This window comes from Octodon degus, unplaced genomic scaffold (assembly GCF_000260255.1).
Source record: "Octodon degus isolate 3935 unplaced genomic scaffold, OctDeg1.0 scaffold00015, whole genome shotgun sequence".
Classification (NCBI taxonomy): domain Eukaryota; kingdom Metazoa; phylum Chordata; class Mammalia; order Rodentia; family Octodontidae; genus Octodon; species Octodon degus.
Window position 1 is genome coordinate 8,207,937 of NW_004524591.1, and position 22,775 is coordinate 8,230,711.

Sequence of the window (22,775 nt, forward strand, 5' to 3'; positions counted from 1 at the left end):
GCAATGTCAGAAATTGTTGACCTGAGTCCCCTATAGCTCAACATAACACCATGGCTTTACTTCTTATGCTTTGTTTTTATACTTTTCTGCTGGATGGTTAAGACAAAGATAAAGCAAGACCTATGCAACAAGAATTGTAGCTTTTGGATCTGATAAGGTCAGTCAAATCCCCCCAGGATTTATTCTGAGATCCTGTACCTCAGATTATAGATCCTTTGTCAGTGTCAGCCATGTGGATGAGTCACAGCCATTGCTTGGCCAATGTGCTTTCTGTAAAAGCCTGTGAAAATATTTTCTCTCCATGTGACTCTCCTTAGGCACACTCTACATCATTGATCACTTTCCTCTTTAGCCCCGTAATCTCCTTGATCAGAAAATTTGGGACACTGCTGAGTTACATGATGTTGCAGTACAAGTTCTCGTATGTCCTGAGTCTTAATTGACCCTGGAAGACTAGGGCCAAAATCTTGACTTTCCTTACGGCCCTCCTTTTTCTCTAATTTTGGTCTGCAAACTTATGTTGTTAACCCTCTAGAAGAGAAGCTTATTGTTATTACCATACAACCTAGGCTGACAAGCTTAAACTCACTGTCTAAATATCAAACATCTTGGGCATAACATGGAACAGGTATTTTTCTTCAAGTATTGATATGTTGAACTTTAAGTCCCTCAAAATATGATGAAAAAACATTTGAAAAATTAGAATATATTTTAAAAATAGGCATAAAGAATTGTATAATTCTTATGTTTGCACATAAGTCCAGAAATCTAACCATATATAACCTTGTAGCAGGACAGTCCCGCAAAATTCTGCTTCTCTATATTTCTAAGAGAGATTAAAATTCAATTGCATTGAATCTTTGGATAAAACACCTAATCTGAACATAATTTATCCCAAAACAACTTAAGCAGCTATGTATTCTTAGCGACAGTAAAACATCTGAAAACATCCATTAAGGGACTGATATCTCAGCCAAAATCCCAAAGATTTTTAAATGAAGAGTAACTGGTAGGTCTTCTAACCATATTTTTTGGGAGTGGTAAGGCTGTCACTCGCAGAGGTGTCTTCCTCTTGCCCGGAAGTGACTCTGATGTCAATCCTCATGGCTTTTTATCTTTGTTTCTATTACTATTTGGTATAAAATTCAGAATTTTAGGTGCTTATCTAATATAAATGAGCAGAGTATTCTTTCATTAGTATTGAGTTCTACGATTACTGCTACTATTACTACTACTACTAATAATAATCATAACAAATGAGTATGGTTCACACCAAATAACTAAATTTTATGTGCATTAGGATTGTATTAGGGAGGGAGATTATTTTTTTTTTCATACTTCTGAAGAACCAAGTCACCAAGTAGTTTAGTGACTTGTCCAGATCTGATATCTAGTAACGTCAGGAGCTAAGTAGAAATCAATGTCTTTAGTTATTGTTTTCACTGAGCACATTTACTATACTCTTTGGATATACATTTCTCAGTCTGAAAGGAAACTGACATCTCTAGATAGCTACTAAATCTGCTTCAAACTCATGTTATTCATCTTTTAGAAGAGGATTCAAATAATTCAGAAACCTAAACAGTAGTACACTAGAACTTAGTTATATAATTGATTTCATTTTGACCATGGTCTTTAACTATAAGGTTTTCATGTATTTGACGAAAGAGTAAAGACTTGTGCTATTTTGAAAGAAGAACCTGTTATAGATGTGTAGCTTACCTGTGTCTATTGAAAATTTTCTCTGTAAGATTTTGACATTTTTAGCCTTCATTCTATTTCAGGTAGACTTACTCCATATTAACTCATAGCTCCCTATTCTGTTCTCCTTGATAATATTCGAACCATTTCTCAGGGTAAGAATGGAAAATCTCAGTAGTTTATTTATAATGTGAGAGACTGTGTTAACGGACTTCCATGCAGTACCTGCCTTGGCCTGTTCGTGCATTTCATAGGTATCAGGGAAGTTGCTAAAAGAATTAAAAGTTTAATCAACAGAAACTATAAGATCTGAATGAATTTATCAATTATTTTTGCTAGACAGGTGCAAGAAACATATTTTCCTAAAATCTAGCTTGTTGATACTGAGACTATCTTGACATGAGTTGTTTGTCTTCAGATTTCAGTAAGTTTTTTTTTCCCTTAAACAAACACTGGGTAAAAAATATAAACTAAATACAAACAAGTTCCCACCGCTCCTAATATTTCAATTTTGGTCAGTCAGTGATAACTATGAAGCTTAAAGAAATTGCACACTCTCATGTCTTTCTCTTCTCGCAAGTTGCAACAGGAACTTCTAGCCATAAAACAGCAGCAAGAACTCCTAGAAAAGGAGCAGAAACTGGAGCAGCAGAGGCAAGAACAGGAAGTAGAAAGGCATCGCAGAGAACAGCAGCTTCCTCCTCTCAGAGGCAAAGATAGAGGACGAGAAAGTAAGAGGCACCAGGGTAACAGATGGACTCTCTTCCCTCGTCTTTAGCGGATCATCATTCAGAAAGAAGCCTGAGAATGAGTGGAATTGAAGTTGTCAAAACCTTTCTGTGTTTAATAAAAAGCATAAATTATAGACGGCAATGCAATGACCTTACATTTGCATATCAGCTCTCCTTATTCAGTCCACAAGCTTCCAAAGAAGTAGACATAGTATTGATAAGATGTGAATTTTTGTTCGTGTAGACCTAAAGCATAATGTCATGCAAGAGCAGTCTAGTGTGAGCTATCATTCTTAATAATGAAGTGATGACCAAAGCCCCACACTATGCTTCCCTTACTCCTGCCCAAGGGATAACTGTGCTGTTAGTCATGCCTCGCCTCCTTTTAGAGCCTGCATATGCAGCCTGTAGGAAGATTTAAGACAGATTTTTATAAAAGAACCATCCACAAGAGGGAGACAGAGCCAAATAATTCCCTGCATTAGGCTAATTCAAACTCAGGTCGCAGCAAGGTTTAATATTTGATGACTTGAACTGAAATTGTCAGCAATATTTATTTGTTTAATGCTCAAAGGGGTGCTTTAAAATGTGACTTTTTTTAATCATGGAAACTCAGAAAAGACCATTTTAATATATTTAAAGGATATAATCTAGTCCCCCAAGATTCCTGATTTTTAAAAACATACAATATTTTGTTCCTCAACAGTATTTTTTAAAATTGCAATGAAACTAATAATCTGGGAATCCCCTTTCTGAAAAGTAATTAGAGAACTCTTAAGGTCTTTTGAAAATTGGCAGCTTAAGTAATAGTTGCGATGCATCACAATGCCATTTTCTAAAGCCTATTTAGATTGTACTGTCTTTTTTTAATAGGAGACTTCATGTTCTGTGACCAGTGCTATAACCAGTTGCTTACTTGTTGAATATGCTAGAGGTGCGAGAGCACACAACTCACAGTCCACGTTTGTTTCCGTGTATGTGTGTGTTTCAGGGGCAGTGGCAAGTACTGAAGTAAAGCAGAAGCTTCAAGAATTCCTGTTGAGTAAATCAGCAACAAAAGACACTCCAACTAATGGAAAAAATCATTCCGTGAGCCGCCATCCCAAGCTCTGGTACACGTATGTTCAGTGTTTGACTGTTTTTATTCTCAAAGTTAAAGAGTGCATGCTCTATCTTTAGCCATGTTGGATATAGACCCCCCAAGACTGCTGTTCCTCAGCTGCGTGGCCATGGCCAAGTTCCTTGGTTTCTTTAAGGACTCCTTCCCTTCCTCATGAAAAGAGGATAATAATGCTACCTACTTGGAAAGTCGTTGGAAGACCCTATAAAATAATGTTCCATGCAGTGTACAAACGTTCACTGATTCGTGGGCTTTGCCACTGAGCTGCATTCCCAGCCCGGAGTGGGTCATCTTGACGACCGGGAAGTGTCTGTGTTCATTGTTGAATGGGAAACTGACAAATGGGTTAGAGCATAGACATTCATGTGTAGTTTACGTCTTTTTATTCTCAGATGGCATGCGTGATATCCATACATAATTTCTCCATGGTTGGCAGATTGTGATTTGATTTTATTATACTTGGCTTGATATAAAATGGAAGTAAGAGCTATTTTTAGAAGTATGAATGATTTTTATTTTCTGTATTTAGGACAGGGTCTATAAGGTCTCACTACGTAGATCAGACTCGTAGTGATTCTCCTGTTTTCAGCCTCCCAGGTGCTGCGATTACAGGCATGCGCCACCACACCCAGTCTCAGTCCCTGTCTCAGCAGGCCTCAGGGGTGGGGCTGGCACAGGCACCCCAGGGATCAAATCCTGGCTGCTGCTCTCAGCCTAAGCAGGTGCTTTAGTCTGCTGAGCTATCAGGCCCGGCCCTTCTGAATGATTTTGAGCAAACTAAATAAAAGAAGAAGAAAAGAAACTTAACATAGAGCAAGGAAGGGATTTGTAGGGTGTAGCTAAAATAAACAAATCTAAGCCTTCAGGGATTAGTTTGCCCCTGTCCACTCCACTTCATTTCTTCCTATCCAATAAAATAGTTTGGCTTCTAATACACAAGCTGACAACATGATACACTGTTGTATTACTGTGTATGGGGTCCTGTCTTAACCAGCCCAGTAAAGAGATAATATTTGGTACATAGTTCCTCTTTTTATAAAATATGCAGGATCTGTTATTTTTAAAAGCCAAAGAACTGATAGGCAAATCATATTTGGGTAATAGGTTAATAGACAATGGTTCTGTTTCTCTCATAAGTGGGATCTCTGATTAGAGGATTTTCCATGAATGCATTTTTTAATTCCTCACATTATCCAGCAAAGGAATAAATAATTATTACATGGATATTGGAAGCATCCTAGGAGTTCTTTAAAATATACCGTTTTTTAAGTTTATTTTACATATACCTATCATTTTCTGCCTTAACAAAAAGGTAACAGGCCTACTCCAGGATATTTTATATATTTTTACAATTTAATTTCTGTCATATACTTTTTTAACCTCAGAAGTCAACTTCTGAAGATTTTCAGATGTTTAATCAGTTTTACAAAATACTTTAAGACAATTTTGCTACTTAAAACTGCATTCATAATTTATAACTAATTCAGAATTTCTTCCAAATCAAAGCTGTGTACATGCCCATCATTTTTTAGAAATGTATAATTTCAGTGAAAAACTACTAAATGCAAATAAGTTATCAGTAAAAAATTCTTCAACTGTTCTCTTGAGTCTATTAGCAATGACTTACACAAGCTATTTATCAAGCTTTTCTTGTTGCTGTGGAATTGAACTTTAGGTAATCATAAAACATTAACTTATGAAATCTGAATTTTATCCTATATTTTGGTAGTTATCAGTAGATAAGATACTGTTAAACTAGTTAGTTCTTGAGAATTACTCAAGCAACTAATAGGATAATGATTGTCTTGGTGTTATTATGCATTGTCCATTGTCTTCATTATTGTTAATATTTGTACATGCTTGTACTATTGGGTAGTCTGTGTTTAGTTCAGTAGCAGAGTTGTATATTTTTCAATAGAGTCACCCAGGAAAGAGAGAAAAATAAAGATAGTTTTATGTTGAAGAACAGTGTGACCTGTGTTCTACATCTTTGGACCTGTTACAGAAATCAGAATACCTGAGACTTCTAATGTCTTTTTCAGTGAACAAGTTACTGTCATGTATTTGAATGTGTTCCCTAGAAATTTTTAAAGTATGAAGGCTGTGTTCATCTTTCCCCTCATCTTGGTTGTCCTCTGTTGGAGTTTGTAAAGGATATAGGTGATGACTTTTCAATCAAGTGGCTCTTAAGGAAAAACACCCAAGAATCTCAGATCATGAGGTGCCCAAGATCTTGGCTAAACTCTCACTTTCAGTAAACTTTAGATGTGACTGTAAGACGAGAGACATGGTAGGTGTTCTTAGGAATCCTGTGTCCTTCCCAACATACCAGTGCATGCACTCAGTTACATGAGCCTGAGGTTTGTATATGCTAAGAAGAAAACATAAATACAGCCCAGGCATGTGCACAGCATGTGCAACTGATTATTGTTTAGCAACGTGGGTAAAACCTCCAGCATCAAGGATGAACCTTCACTGTCTTTTGCAGGGCTGCCCACCACACCTCACTGGATCAAAGCTCCCCGCCCCTGAGTGGAACGTCTCCATCATACAAATACACATTACCAGGAACCCAAGATGCCAAGGATGATTTTCCTCTTCGAAAAACTGGTAAGCTGACTTAACATGAACCCCAGCTGCTCCTCCATGACACACCGACTAGTAGTTTCATTCTTCTGACTCAAGGGGAAAGTCAAAGGATTTTAATTATAGATATTAGTCCCATCCTTGACCCACCACAGTATACACAAACATGTGCAGATACACATGCACATACAGGTGTACTCCCTGCTTACTTCTTAGGCAGTTGGTTGATTGTGCAATTAAACTGCTTTTTTAAAAAATTTACTACATTTGATTTTTAGACATAGTATTATTCTATTAGGAATAAAGGGTAGAATCAAGGAATTTGTAAACTGGATTCCCAGAAGAATGTTACTACTTTCTGTTAACAAGGGCCTCTAGTTTCCTCCATTAGTTGTTGCTCCTCTTGGTTTCAACCATTGATTATAGAAGTCCAGGTGATAACTTTTTCTTGCCTGAAAAATACTTTTTCAGTCTTAAATTTTAGTTGGTTATATAGAGGAGACAGGAACAGCCAAGGCTGACTCCTGAGTGAGTTGCCTATTGCCTCTTAGATTACAGAACTGAGAATGAAAATATGGACCTAACAATGCTGTGTACAGCTGCAATCAAGTGTACAGTGAATGTTTACCTTAAAAACGCTATAAACATCACATTACCATGAATCCTCTTGCAACTACTCCTCCTTCCTTCACATCCAGTAGTTCTTGCTACTTCCATGAGGGTCTTCAGTTGTGCTATTCTGGCTGCCTCAGTGTCCTGAATAAATTTAAAGCATTTGTTTTTGATGGTCATTTTGACCTTGAGGAAGAGCCAGAGGTCACTCGGTGCTAGGCCTGTTGAGTTAGGTGGATGAGGATGCAACATGATGTTTTCATGAGCTGCGCTTTCCCCTGAGTGGACTCAGCAGTGACACTTACCATATTTTTATCACGTTTCATAAAGACAGCCTAGCAAAAGACTTCTACAACAGCTGCGGGAGCCAACAAGAAGAATAGGATATGTACCCTTGAAGAAAGAAGATGTATTGGGGGAGGGGGTTAGCACAAAATCTCTTACCTTAGTGAATTGTTTACGTGTTAAACATTCTCGGTACGTTTTGATCACACTTCATGTTTGTGTTACAATTTGTTTAGGAAAATCAGCACAATAGAGCTTTGTTTGGAATTTAGTAAATAGTCTGATAACTCTAAGGCATGTACTTTTCTCCCATCTGTGCACTTACACTTTAATAAACATGTAAACATTAACTAGATATGTTGTACTCATAAGGAGTATGTATGCACACTTTGTTTTACTATTTGCCAAAGTTCTTTACAGATAATTGTTAATTTAATTTTTTTTATACCCACAATTGAACTGAGAAGGTATTCATTGAAGACAGTGTATTTTAATGCATTTTACTTAGGTCTCCTCAAAGAAGTATATTTCTGTATAATGTGTGTATAAAAATTACAATTTGATGATTATTTCAAGCTATCTTCATTTTTCCAAGCAATTTTGAATAATTAAAATGGATATCAATTATAAAAACACATGCTGAAACTGTTTTCTGTCATGTAATATAACTGAAGAGTAATGAAGATTTAAAAATAAAATGAATCATGAGTTAGAATTTATGATCTACTGTCTACCTCATACTGTAAGAGATACTGGAAAGGATGGTTAAGTATCACAAAGCAGTCTATTTATTTATTTATTTATTTATTTATTTATTTAGCAGAACTGGGGATTGAACTTAGACCCTTGCACTTGCCAGGGAAGCACATATTCCACTGAGCTATCTCCCCGGCCCCTACATTTTGTTTTTTATAGCCTAAAGATTTTGTATTTCTAAAATGGTAAGTGTAGTTAAATGTTTTAATAGGAGCTTAATCAAAGGCTAAAAATGACTGAGTTTTATGCATGGCATCAGAATTTCACATTGTTCTATACAAATCATATTGCCTTTTTTAATAAATAAACTCTACAATAAAAGGAAGAAAGCCAAGAGTAAGCCTCAATCTATTTTTAAAATGTGAGTATAGTTTATGAAAATTGATCCATAAAGGACATGAGATTTAGAATGTGGAGACTTCGATCTACAGCCTTGACATTTAGTTATACCAGTGGCCTGTGTAAAAGCCATCAAGTTAGATCATATGAATATTGCCCTAGGTCTCAGGGCAGTGACTGGCATTTCAGGACCCAAGTAGTCCCTAAAAGGAAGGAAAAATACAGAAGCCTCTTATGGCAGAGTTTACTGATGAGCGATACTGTTACGTTCACAGAGAAGGCCTCTCTCCTGCTGAGCGCACGGCCTTGAATGTATTCTTAACACTGGGAGATGGAAATCTCACTGCAGAGTTGATCCTCTGCTTAAGAAGTGACATTTGGGACCAGTAAGCATCCAGAAAGAAAATCTGATCTTTTTTAAAACTTAGGGGTAAATACTAAAAATTCATACTTTGTATCCTACAGTTTCCATGAGAACAGCTTCGTTTTTTCCTCTGCGAAGAATGAATAACAAGCTGTTAACTTACTCTCCCTGCAGCTCTCAATCCACAACAAAATTCAAAGAGAAATCCTGCTCAGGATATATGTTAGGCACCTTTATTCAAATCTGTGCAAATACACAGGACATTTTCTGTGCGTGTTTATGTAATATATTATAATAGTGAAAATCCCTGGCTTCTTCCAGTGATATATTTTCTATGTTTGACAGTATTTCAAGTTTCTTCCTTTTATATTGAAAATCTGATATTTATGAAGTGGCAGGCTGTTGATCTGTAGAATGAAACATTTTTAAACATTGCAGCAATAAAGTTCTTGAATAGCCGCTAATACTTTAATATCTCTATAGGGGTTTCAAAATATTCCTAATTCAATTCCCATTGTCTAAGAAGTATGATGTAATTAAATCCAGATGGTCTTTATATGCTATATAAAACACTTAGAGATAACCTTCACTAATTACAAATATGCAGAACTCTTCCAACTCTCAGAAATATGATCCATTTGTTATATTGCTAATTCTATTATGAGGTAATGTAGACATACGTTTGCACTCACCAGAAGAGCACTGAAATACTTTCAAATAAGATTTTTTACTTCAGCACTTGTTATATTTTAGTGACTTAAAAGCCATAACAAAAAAGTAAACAATAAAATTTTACCATAATAAAATGTAGGTGGTGATTGGAGACACTGGCTAATAGTATTTTTATATAAAATCACATTCATGTTCAAATGCAACTAGAGTAGTATCATAAATGATACAGAAAAATTACTAGAAAAATTATTATAAAGTCATCCTTTGCCTTTGGTGTCATCTTTTCAAACTCTGTTGTCTACTTGAATTTCTCTTGAATTTCATTTAAGTGCACAATTGTAGACTTAAATGATACAGGTAAATGATTGGATTCTATCTTTTGTTTATACTGCTTTTAATTTTAAGTCAATATCAATGCTGACTTACTTACATGACAGGATTTAAGGGGCTGAAACTGGAACCAGGGTAAGAAATTCCTAATGACCTTAAGTTGATTAAGGTAGCCCTGGGGTGTCCCCTAAGTTTGGAGCCTCTCTTGACCTCTAGGCACCTCCCCCAGGAGTGACAGCTCAGGAACAGAGAACTACAGAAGTCTCTTTAGCCTGCAGAAATCTGACCTTTGTCATGCAAAATGGACCCTTACTTCCTTCCCCCGAGGAGAATCATGACTGACCCAAAAATGTGGACATTTGAGAAATATCAGAGTAATACTAATAGTTCACTGCAACCATACCCATCCCCAATTCACTTTAAATGGAAGGATTGGGGATCTGTGGCAGCTTTCACAGCAATCAAAGGCTTTACATAATTGTGTCTGAAGCTGAGAATAACTTAATGTTTTTAAATTTTGTATATTTTTTTTTTGCCTACAATTAAAGTAATTTTTCCTGCTAGTATGATGCTCTGTGATGATTCCTTTTGCACTAGAACAGAAGGATGTGTTGATAGGAAATTTGCAATAGTTTAATGAACTTGGTGCTTTGCCTCCAAGTAATGTCATAGCTGTCGTAGGTAACTTTGTCTCCTCATGTAGTATACTGCTAGAGTGGCAATGAATTATGCAGTAGGGAAAGAGCTTCTGTGTCCATGCACTTTTGAAATAGTATATATTTCTCACAGAGATACTCCTGCATATGTAGTGACTCTGAACTGACCTTCAAAATCTTTTAATTTGGATTCTGTTCCAGTGAGTATGTGCATGTTTCATAAAATATTATGGTAAAAAAAAATCTAGAGGTTTTATACATCATTATGTTATTGAGGTCTCACCCAGTGAACTTAGCCTTTCTTTGAATCTTACGGTCTTTCCATTTAATACTTCTGAACAAAATGAGCTGGCTGGGCAGATTAACCTCTTAAAGTACGCAAGCCATATAAAGCTTGGCTTGGGCTAATAAGACTGTTCCAGCCCTACTGAAATATTCATTTTAATGGTCAGCAACACAAAAATAAAACTCAGAGATGGAAGGGGTCCAAACATAAGTTAAGGTTTTGGAAGGCCAATGGCATTTTCCACTGAGTAAATTGGAAAGGAGGCAGAGATGAGACGTATAGCTTCATAAATCTCCCTTCAGCACAGCAGTCAGCAGTTATGTTGTGGTACCTTGGTGACCCATTCAAGTGATTGTAATTCAAAATGAATACCAGGAGATTTTTACAGTTCCAAAAAAATCTAGTTTATTCTTTGTCCTCTCTCTTCCTCACCTCTGTGCACATTTGCTTTTTTTGGTCACAGAGCACATTTGATACGCACAAGAACATATGGAGTTCTAAAGGTAGCTCTGTGGTAGCACTGACACATACAAAACATTTCCTCAAAACCACATCCCAGGTTGACAAAACACTGAAGCATTTTCATGTATTTTTGTACTCTTAATTTTGTTGTTGCAATGAAACTCACCTAATTTACACTAGTTTTCCAGGTACTGAGTGCAGTGGGGTACTATGATTCAGGTTGGGAGTCTATGCTTTGAAATTTGGGCCTGCAGATTTGGGTACTGTGACTTCTCTAGGTCTGTATTTGTAGTTCTTGATTCCTACAGTAAGCATAGAATCATACCGAAGGTTTGCGGAGAGCTTGATCATGACTTTGTGTCATAGTGGCTATGGAATTGTTTTATTTATTTTCATTAGATCCAGACTAGATCTCATTTTGTTGTGGAATATCATTATAAAGCCTTATATACCTCTATTTTTCTTGACAAAACAAGTAAACGGACAACAAAGTGCTAAACATTTTCAAGGACAGGAATGTGTGACTTATAAAGCTAGAATCACGATGGAAATAAAGATTTTTAACTTAGCACATTTCCTTTTATTCAGAACCCAGCATTTTGTCCAAAAGTAACAGAAAGCTTGCTTCATTTTTTTTACCATATGAGGAGCTCTAATTGATCCTTTGTGCTTACTAGGACCAAACTGAGTATTAATTGCAGCTTGACTTCTTTGTTAACTTCATCACCTTCACTTTATAGAAGAGTTTTAGATTTTAAGGAAGCGTGAGCAGATTCCTCAGATTGATACCCTCCCCCATATTAGTATGTTTTGGTAGGAACCATTGTGAGTACATTGTTGTTGAGATCAGATCATCCATAATTTACATTGAGGTTTACCTTTGTGATAAAGCTTAATGGTTTTAACAAATACACGAGGTCATTTCATGTATTCACCTTTGTAATATGGAATAATAGTTTTGTTTTGTTTTGTTTGCCTTAAACATTCTCTGGGCTTCACCTGTCCACCTCTACCCTGTTCCATCCCTAATAACCAGTGATTTTGTGCAGGTATTGTTATGGTCTCTCTAGTTTTGAGCCCTGAAGAATGTCTTATAGTTAAAATGATACTGTTTGTGGCTTTTCCAAAGTGGCTTCTCTTATTGAAAAATACACCTGTAAGGTTTTTCCATGTCTTGCCACTTGTGGTGGCATCTGCCATCTGCCATCACCCCACCCCTGAGGGACCATGAGGCAGGAGGATCACAAGTGTGAGCCCAGCCTGAGCAACGTAGTGACTTAGGGAGACCCTGCCTCAAAATAAAGAATGAAAAAAGGCTGGAGATGTGCACTTGGGGTCTATCCCAGCACCACACTCAAGGAGAAAATCCTCCATGTCTTTTTATGGCTTGAAACTTAACATTATAATAGTAATATTCATTTACTTATTGAAAGACATTTTAGTTTTTGCGATTATGAATGAATCTGCTATTCATATTTTTGTGAAAGATTTTTTTTTGTAGACAGTTTTATCTTAGGACCACATTAGCTGGATCTTGTAGTATGACTGTGTTTGTTTATTTTATAAGAAACTGCCCACCTTGTCAGCTTCAGTATTTAACAAATATTTTCCCCCAGTTTGTGGTTTTCTTGACCATCTTATCAATGTCATTTCATAGCGCCAAAGATTCTAATTTTAATAAAACTAATCAACATTTTCTTTTTCTTTTCTTTTCTTTTCTTTTCTTTTCTTTTCTTTTCTTTTCTTTTCTTTTCTTTCTGTTGCCTTAGTTTCATTGTCCAAGACCAGTTTATCAGTGGCCTCTATTCCAGTCCATTAGGTTGTCTGTTTTTTAAACCTCTCTCATGTTGTGTTGATCATTATAGTTTTATGATCCTTAAAGTTGTGTAGTGTCATGCTCCTAGTTCTTTATCATGATATTAATTAATCTGTCATTTGCTTCTAATCATTAGGATCTGTGTTGTGTATCCACCAAATAACTTACTCAGCTTTTGATGGGAATTGTGTTGAATCGATAGATCAAGTTGGGGAGAATTTTCATTTGCACAATATTAATTTTATCTGTGAAAACAATTAACCCTCTTTCAAACTTTGGTTTCTTTCCTTAAAGTTTTGTATTGTCCTCATATAAAGCCTATATATAATGTTATATTTATACATAACTGTTTCATTTTCATGTCATACAATTTTAGAAATAATATATGAATATTAATAATATAAATCTCATTGTATCTTTTTTTTTTTCATTGTATCTTGTATTTCAAGTTCCAATGGTTTGTTACTACTATAGGAGAAGACAGTTGACTTTCTATATTAACCTTGTATTTTATATGCATTTAACTCAATGTTAGGCCTTTTACTTTGATCCTCAATAACAAAAACCAAAACAAAACAAAACCATAGTAGAACCTTATATATTATAGAATTGCCAAAATAGCTTAATAGTTTCAGGAGTTTTGGAGAAATGTTTGGAGATTATATTCATAGATAATTATGTGAACAGAATGATTTATTTTCAGTCTGTATATCTGCTGTTTCCTTTTCACGTCTTACTGTGTAAGTTAGGACATTCAGAATGATGTCAGATAGCAAAGGGAAGAGGGACGTCATTGCCTTGGTACCAGTGCTAGCAGGAGGGCACTGTTTTTTCTCACCAGATAAATGGTTTAGCTGTAGACTAGAGATTTGCATTCTTTATCAACTTGAGTTTTTATGAATTGAATCTTGTCAAATATGTTTCTGCATTAATTGAAATGTTTATAGGATTTTTATTTTGTATCTGTTTGATATGAAGGATTACACAAACCAGTTTGCAAATAGTGAACCAGCCCTTGTCTAGACAAATCTGACTTGTTTGTGTGGTATAATTCCTTCAGTACATTGCTGCATTTCATTGATAGTTTTTTGAAGATATGTAAATCTTTAAGAGAATGTTTAAGAAAGATACAAACATAAGATTATCCCTAAATATACCCAAATCTTATCATATATAAAAAAATAACTTAGGAAATATTCCTTTTGTTCTTATTTCGGGGCCGGAGCATACCCTGTCTTTTAAAATGTTTATTAAGTTCACCAGTAAATCCAAAAATGGAATGTTATTGATTCCATTTTTTCATTAGATGGAGACACATTCAGATTGTTTACCTTTCTTTGTGTGTCTTAGTAGTATGTGTTGTTCTTATAAAGGGTTAATTTCATATAAATTTTTAATTTATAATGAAGGAGTGATTCATAGTATCATTTTAGCATCCTTTTAAGATTCATGATTTCTATTTGGTCAGCTAATAAGATACATAACCTAGGTATGGTGGTGAAGACCTATAATACTAATACTTTGTGAAGCTGAGGCAGGAGGATCACAAGTTCAAAGCTGACCAACTTAGCAAAACCCTGTTCCCAACAAAATATAAAAGGGCTATGGATATAGTCCAGTGTGAAGGTCCTGTGTTCAGTTTCCAGTACTGCCAAACAATAAAATAAAATAAAATAAAATAAAATAAAATAAAATAAAATAAAAACCTTACCTTCATCTATTCCTTCCTTGATATAGATCAGAGTTTCTGACCTGTATTCTTTTCATGGCTTCTGAACAGCATTCTTCTTCTCCTCCTCCTCCTCCTCCTCCTGCTCCTCCTCCTCCTCCTCCTCGTCCTCCTCCTGCTCCTCCTGCTCCCCCCTCCTCCCCCCCTCCTCCTCCGTACCTGTCTACTGGCAATAAATTCCTTCAGTTTTTGTTTAAGAAAATCATGAGGCTTTTTCCCTTCATATTGGAAGGATAATTTTTTTACTCAACACATATTTCTAATTCAGTATTCTTTTCTGCATGTGACACTTTACACACTTCACTAAACTCTTCATGAATGCATGGTTTCTTAGATGCAATCTGATATAATTCTTATCCTTGCTATTCCATAGAAAAAGTGCCCCTGTCAGGTTTGAAAAATCTCACTCTGGTTTACTGTAGTTTGAACATGATATGCCTACATACTGTTCTATTTGTCCTCTTTCATGGTTACCAAGAGTCTTTTATCTGTTGATAGGTATTTTTCATTAATTCAGGATAATTCTCAGGCACTTCAGATGTTTAGATCTTCTATTCTCTTCCCTCTTGCAATGTAGAGATTCCCATAAGGTGTAAGGTGTACATTGTTTTTTTTTTTTTTTTTTTTTTTGTTTTTTTTTTTTTTTTTTTTTGGCAGATCCGGGGATTGAACTCAGGCCCTTGTGCTTGCCAGGGAAGCACTTATTCCACTGAGCCATCTCCCCAGCCCTGTACATTGTTTTTAATGCTACAAAAACCTTGGAGTTTTGGATAAAGTTCCTTTTTAAAAATTTTTTTCTTTCCTTCCTCCTGTACTTTCCTCTGCCTTTATTTCCTTTATTTTTGGAAGTAAGTTGAAATATCTCATGGTCATTGATTCTCTCAATGTCCAGTGATACTTATTTCAGCTATATGGCTCCCAAAAAACTTGTTTTATTTTTTATTTTATTGTCTTTTGTTTTTCATAATGCAGGTCTACTGGCAATATATTCCTTCAGTTTTTGTTTAAGAAAATCTTTAGGTTTTTTGCATTTGTATTTTAAGGGACATTTTACTGTGCTTTGTAATTTTGTTGACAGCTAAACTGATGTATTGGAAAAGAGAAATTGTGAGGTTATTCGTTTGCTGTGAAATTTTCTGTTAATCTGCCTGGATCTAGGCTCTGTTTCATGTTTTCTGCAGCTGTAGATGCCAGAGACTTTGGTTTCCATGGGTGGACTTAGCTACTTGCCCTTTTGCTCAGTTCAGAGAGGCTGTATAAAATATTTTCCCTTGAGGGCATGCTTGTGTCACTAAAGAAATGATCCTGTATATATATATATATTAGTCACCTTTCTCCTTGGTTAAACATAACACCCAACAGCCACAGTGTAAAGGAGGAAAGCTTTAATTTGCTCATGTTTTAGTCCCTGGATGGCAGTCCTCGAGATGTCGTGGTGCGAGTGGGTGGTGGGACAAAACTGCTTTGTTTGTGGCAGCCAGGAAGCAGAGCAGGGGAACAGTGACAGAAGAGCAATTGTATATAGTACCCAAAGCATTGGTAGGAAGACTGCCCCTCATACCTCTAGTGTGGTCATGGCAACTGGGAATTTCTCCATTTTGCTATACCTCCAGACTTTAAGGTATTGGATTCTCCTCAGGCTTGAATTCTTTGATAGAGCTAGGAAAATTATTTTCAGGTCTAGTTTGCTCAGCTTTGTAGTTGTCGTTAGGATGAGGTTAAAATTTTTCAAGGCAGCTGTGAATGTTGTACCCCTCAACGCCAGCGTTCTGGAAGGATGAGGCAGAAGGACAGCGAATAGCAGCCCAACCCAAGAAGCTTAACAATTTAATGAGTCCATGAGTCAAAATACAAAGTAGGCAGGGGCTGGACCTCAGTATAAAGCTCCAGCTTAGATACCTAGGACTGCAAAATAGCATGTGGTTGTTCTTCGAGCTTTTTACATGTTAGAAGTAAAACCAAAACTTGTCATCACTTTTAAATGTGTAGTACAGATTTAAATAATTTTAATAAATCATTTAAGTAAATTTTAAGAGCCTCGTTTTTCAGTTTCTTGAGGTGGGAGACCACATTCAAGCCATATCAGTTTTACAAACAGATGATCATAGATCAGTTTTAGAGATCAGCATCAGCAGGTGACTCCTGCTCAGATGGCCGCGCTCCTGTTTTGGAGGAAAGCCGTGTCCTGTCTAAATGCCTTCACCTAGCGATGCCGTCTGGGCGTTTATCTGTGCCCCACGCAAGCGCTGCATTAGCCTTTCCTTTCTAAGCACACTCAACAGTTGACTGACTTGTTATTTTAAAAATAAGTTTAATAAAATATTGGGTTGGAAAATGAACACACCATGCTGTAAACAAGACTATTTGCAAACAAGGACGTTTCCCCCCTGTATTAAACCTATTTTTTCTCATGATCTCCAACCCATAATATTTGCTAAAATAATGAAACCAAAGCAATAGTTAACTCTCCCCAAATTAGAAATAACAGCTCATAAAAATAAGATTGATTTTTTTACTAGATCACTTAGTTTTGAAGGATTTTGTTGAACCATTTAGATGAAAAGTTAGCAGTTAATGATGTATCATTTCTAAGATGCTCATTTTTAAAACAATCACATCTAAAATCTGAATGGGCTTAATGAATATTAACAGTTTAAGGAGAAATATTTTAAGATATACAGTAATCATGTTATATTTGATTGATTTCCTAAGAACATAATGTTTCAGAGTATAAGATTTCTTATGATAGAGGAATAATATAGATTTATAATTTTCATTAATACAGATTTGTAATTTTTCATTTTAAAAGCATAATAGGGGCTGGCAAGATAGCTCAATGGTCTAAAGCGCCTGCTTAGGCAAGCTTAGGCAAGCACACAGGGACTGTGGTTCAATCCCTAGCACCACATGTTGTGCCAGCCCTACCCCAGGGCAGCCACAAAAAATTAAAAATTAAAAAAGCATAATAGTCATAATAGAACTTAATATTCTTAGAATTTTAATTCATAATTAAGGTGGTTAGGTTAGAGTCAATGAACAAAGTGATTTAACCTGCTCACTTCAATAAATGAGAAGATGTTCTCCCTGTAATCACTTAGTATGGCAAGTAATTACAGCTGTGTATGAGAATCAGTTGTGAATTGTGTAACATTTATTTAGACTTGTAAGAACTTTGAAAACACGTCTCAAATTATTTGCTTGTACAATTAGAGTGGAAAAGTTCATGTATCCTAGAAAGACAAAGCATGGAAAATAGCCTTCTCATTTGGTATCAGATGGAGATAGCTTAAAACCCCAGCTGGTCTCAGAACTGTATAATCACTACATGCTGTGAGTCTCACTTCTTTCAAGTGTCAAGTGGGGATAATACTTGTCTTTACAAGATGTCTCTAAGCCTTAAAGATAGTGCGGGGCCGAGCACACTGCCGGGTATATAGCAGTTTCAGTATATGCATTGTCAGTACGAGTTACGAAGAAGCTGGTATGACATCAGTGCTAGTAATTATTAAAGTAGCCATATAATATAATTGTAAAGACATTGGAATGGTAAAAGGAGACTTCATGTCTAGTCTAACTCCTGTCACAGTGTGTGACCCCGAGCATAACAGTTCGTGATTTAATATTTTAGATTTCTCAATTAAATGAACACTAAGAAAGTAATTCACAATGTTCTTAAGTTGGCATGTAAGAAAAAACAGATCATTTTCTTCCATGAAGAATACGATCAGCTAATTATTTGAAAAATGGATAAGAAATACATGACTGCTTTCATGTAATTGTATCTAAAATTTGTAATAATTGTTAACTGTAGTGAATTGTAATAATGTTTTTCACTCTCCATAAAATTCTCAATCAGAAACATGCAGAGCATTTTAGTTAAGATTGGAATGGGAAATTGGCAAAAAATAATAATTAAGACTTTAAAAGCATTTGGCCATCTGTTGTGTAATCATGAAGATGATTGAAAAATGACTCCTAATTTGTGATGTTCACAACTATAGAACGTAAAGCCCTGGGGAAATATTCCACATAAATATAGACCTCTAGGCATAACTATTGAAACAGCTTAAAAGAAAATGAAAAATAAGTGAGGAAATATTTGTGCATGTATTTGTCTTACAGTTTCACCCATGAACATGGTTATTTTGAAATGCAAGTGTTCTTTATGGCTGAAAAAGGGTGATTAGGGATCTCCTAGCTACTTTTACAAAAGCTTCTTAGCATGTTAAACAGTATGTAATGACTCATCAAGATAAGCAAAATATTTTCATCAAATTCCCTTATCTCCCTTGGTGTCTGCCAGCTTCTTCTTTTGTAGAATTGTTTGCTTTTTAGTTTGTTTTGCTCGTGCTGATTTCTCTATTTTTTTTTCCATCTATTCACACTTGAGACAAATTCAAAAGTCAGTTTTCATAAATCCTTCATTCTGATTCTCCCCTTTTGCTATTCTTATGCCATTCTACAATAGCTAGCAATTACATGTGAATTATTGGATAATACTCTATAATGTTAGTTAAGCTAAGATAATAGATAAACTTTATGCTGTTTGGGGGTGTTGTTCTTTCAAATGATGGTTAAAAAAATGTCCTTGAAAGGACTATGTGTATCATCTTCATCCTGTATTTGACAAAGCACATTATTTGCTGAGTAGGGATGAAAGTGGTGAATACGAAAAGGTTTTGAGGTTCGGGAGCCCACTGTCTCCATGGTGAGACACATGTACCAGGTTCTTGTAGGCTGACTTAAAATTAATTTACTGGCCCTTGAACCACCTTCTTTCTTGAGAAACTACTGCAATTGCCAGTTTGTCAACATTCATAAGTGAAAGCAAAGACCCAAACCTGGGAAACATATACCTAAAAGAAGACACTGGATGCTGAAGCATTTCAGCTGTGATTTATTCTGAAGGGCCTAGTTTATCATGTGTGTTTTAAGGCAGCTAACACAGAAATAATAAAGAAAATTTCTAAGAATTTTCTTTTTATCTTATTTTGAGACAGTGTCTCACTATGTGATTCAGGCTGGCCTGGAGATCACTTGGTAGCCCAGGCTGGTCTCCAACTCACAATGATCCTCCTGCCTCACCTTCTAGAGTGATGAGATTATTGGTGTGCACCCACCACACCTGGCACACTCATACTTTTTGGCATAGTTGCCCAGTAGACTGTTTTTATAGGAGTAAAAATTCTCTATTGCTGATGCATGATGCCACTCTCTATAGTATGTATCTACCAGCTACATGTGGCCACTTGATACTAAACAATTGAAATGTGGTTGGTAAAATGTAGAAGCTTTGGTGACTGTTTTGTTTTACTTTAAAACTAAATGATCACTTGTAGCTAGGGGCCGTCACACAAGACAACATGAATATGCATCAAGGTAGGCAGGTCACTAGCAAGTCACAATAGCCTCTTTCTAATTTGGACATAAGCTTAGGAGCATTGTAAACCACATTACCCAGGCTGTGTGTGCAAAGTTGTATTTTTCAAGATTCTTAAACTTTTAAGAAGAACCAATGCAGTGTGTATGGTGGCCCATGCCTATAATCCCAGAACTGGGAAGGCCAAGGCAGGAGGATCCATGTGAGTTAGAGGCCAGTCTAGTTACATAGTGAGTTCAAGGGAAGCTTGAAATTCATATCAAGATCCTGTCTTAATAAATTGAAAAAAAAGAAATAATTCAAATTGGTTTAGTATAAAAGTTGGGGAAAGAGTATTTGAAATTTTTTCTTAAATTTTTTAGTGTCTAGTTGCTTAGGTGATGTTACTAGTTTACTGTGTTCAAATGTTATTATTTGAAGTGTGAGTCCTAGTCTGGGTTCTAATGGACTTTGCAAAAAAAAAAAAATGGACTTTGCAAGCAGTAACACACTCTCCGTATAGTGACAGGGACAACCCAAAGCAGTCTCATTCCTCTACCCAGTTTATCAAAGCAGCAGAAATGTCAGGCACATGCCTTCCTCCTAGCAATCTGAAGGCTGAGGCAGGAGGATCACATGTTTGACCCAGCCCTTCACAATTTACAGGCTTCACAAGACCTGTTTCCAATACATATATATATATATATATATTTTTTTTTTCTTTTACAAAAAGCATTCTGAATGTTAATGTAGCTCAGGGTAAAGTCTCTGAGTTCAATACCCAGCATGCTCCTGTGCGTGTATGCATGTGCACACACACCCCCCCACACACACACCCAAAATGCAAGAAAAACAAGCACCCTTTGCCCCAGTGGTAACTCTGATAAAGATTCAGGACTTTCTTACTTGAAAGCTTGAGTCACATTCCAGCCCTGACTCAGTCATTCTTCTACAGAAATCAGTCATGCTAAAAGTAGAAGAGAGGAGGGTGTCTCCTCTGTCCATTTTGGAAGTTTGAGTGGAGTTTGCAGTGGAGTTCTGACCAGTATTTGTCTTTCTGAAAGGCAGTTTACACTAGGAAAGACAATTTGGTTGATTTTCACACATGCCCTGGGCCTTTGCTAATTAGACTGCCCAGATCTAAATTGCCCACTCAAGGGCCAGTGAAATAGCTCAGCAGACTAAGGGCCTGCTTAGGCAGCTCAAGACCCAGGGTTCAATCCCCAACACCATGTGCCATACTGGCTCCACCCCCTGGAGCACTAGGCCAGCCAATAGGACAGGACATGGTAGAGCACACCTGTAATCCCAGCACTGGGGAGGCTGAAAACAGGAGGACTACTACAAGTTTGCGTAGTGAGACCCTGTACCAAATACATTAAAAAATATTGCCCACTATTAATCAAAACGCATCCTAACCACAATAATATAAAGGAACTTCTTTTCCAAAGCAGTGATGGTGAAATCTTTCATAGTTCATCTCTTTTAAATGACCCTTACCACCTGGGTGATTTCCAATAAACACTAGCCCTCAATAGTATTTACCAACTGGCAGGATTTGTGTTTTATGTTTGAGACCTCAACAATGAGGATCCCAGTATTTTCATATGATATATGTGTGTATTTTAAAAGATTTCTTTTTGACTAAGACCAACTACTGTACAACATACACGCATAAAGGAGAAGACTAAAATTTACAGTGGGAATATCCCACATAATATACTGTCTTCTCTCTATTTAAAACATGCTGATAAAACACAACAGATTTATATCAGAGCCCTCATTTTGTGAAACATTACAGTAGTTGATCATGTATATGAAATGAATACTGAATATGCCAGAGAAATGTACTGAGATCTTCACGGCATGAATCATGCTTTGAACAGAAAGAATGTAACGTCTAGAGGAGCATAATGATTAATGAAATGGTAGTGCTGCTTCACCTCTTCAGGCACCGGGCTCTCTACCTTGTAAACCACCAATAAATTACAATGAGACAAACTACTTTGATGTGATAATATTCAGTCAGGAATAAATGAGTAATCAGTGGGCTTTGACATTGAAACTAGAAGCAGGAATACATATTTTCAAAATTATATTTGTGAAGTAATGTTAGCTGCCTATTAGACAAACATGATAGGAATGGATCTTTGTTCACTGTATATAGATAGTCTTACAAGCATTCACCCAGTAACTCTAGAACTATCTTATTCTTAGCAGTTTTATAGGCAAGGGAACAAGCATTACGAAGTTTAATAACTTCACTCTGTTTTCATTCTTTTTACCAGGGCAGTGTGTCCAAGGCTGTGTTTAATGGTAGGGAGATTTATTTTAGAACTTGAGCTCTTAAATCTTTATGTTTTGTTGAGAAATAACTGATATCTAGTATCATTGAAAAGGGCAGTTTGCTAAAATTAAAATACTATGTTGCAGCCATCCAGATGAACATAGAGTTGCAACGAGCTCTGTTACACTGTCTGTGAGTAAACTTCTTTCCAATACTGAATAATGTTCACAGTATTTTAGAAATAGTTTTGGGGCTGTTCATTGTAAGGCCAACTGCGACAGACACTTTCTATTAAAAAGGAATTGTGTAAAGCACAAATTGGTATGTTCTTTCCACATTACATTTTTTTTACCTAAAATATTCCAAAAGTTAAATACCCTTTAAAGTTGAATTTTTCCAAATGTTTACCATAAACAAATATGAAAATTAATTTTCTGATCAATGAAAGAATTATCAAAAAATGCAAATGCAATAAAATTAGTGCCAGTTCACAAAAAATAGTTTGCTGCTTTATAGACAAAAGTAGTATTTTCTAAATCTGAAATTCTTTAAGGAAGTTGATAGGCTTCTGCATACATAAATAGCATATTAAATTCTGTGTCTTAAGATCTTATGTAGAAGCTATTTAAAAATTTTATTTACTTATCACACAGTTACAAGGAAAAAATGAGGATTACTTCTCCA

At 36.0% G+C, this 22,775-nt stretch overlaps 1 protein-coding gene across 32 annotated transcripts in view; it reads left to right on the plus strand.

The window, feature by feature from the left end:
* Hdac9 (histone deacetylase 9) overlaps window positions 1–22,775 on the plus strand; it is a 604,989-nt gene that overhangs the window by 146,355 nt on the left and 435,859 nt on the right. For 14 of the 32 annotated variants that reach the window (XM_023709815.1, XM_023709816.1, XM_023709807.1 and 11 more), the window contains 3 exons: window positions 2,282–2,432; window positions 3,424–3,550; window positions 6,041–6,162. In XM_023709815.1, the coding sequence (XP_023565583.1) occupies window positions 2,282–2,432; window positions 3,424–3,550; window positions 6,041–6,162 (400 nt within the window). The remainder of the gene's footprint in view (window positions 1–2,281; window positions 2,433–3,423; window positions 3,551–6,040; window positions 6,163–22,775) is intronic. The other 18 variants (XM_023709817.1, XM_023709809.1, XM_023709832.1 and 15 more) reach the window with 3 other exon arrangements.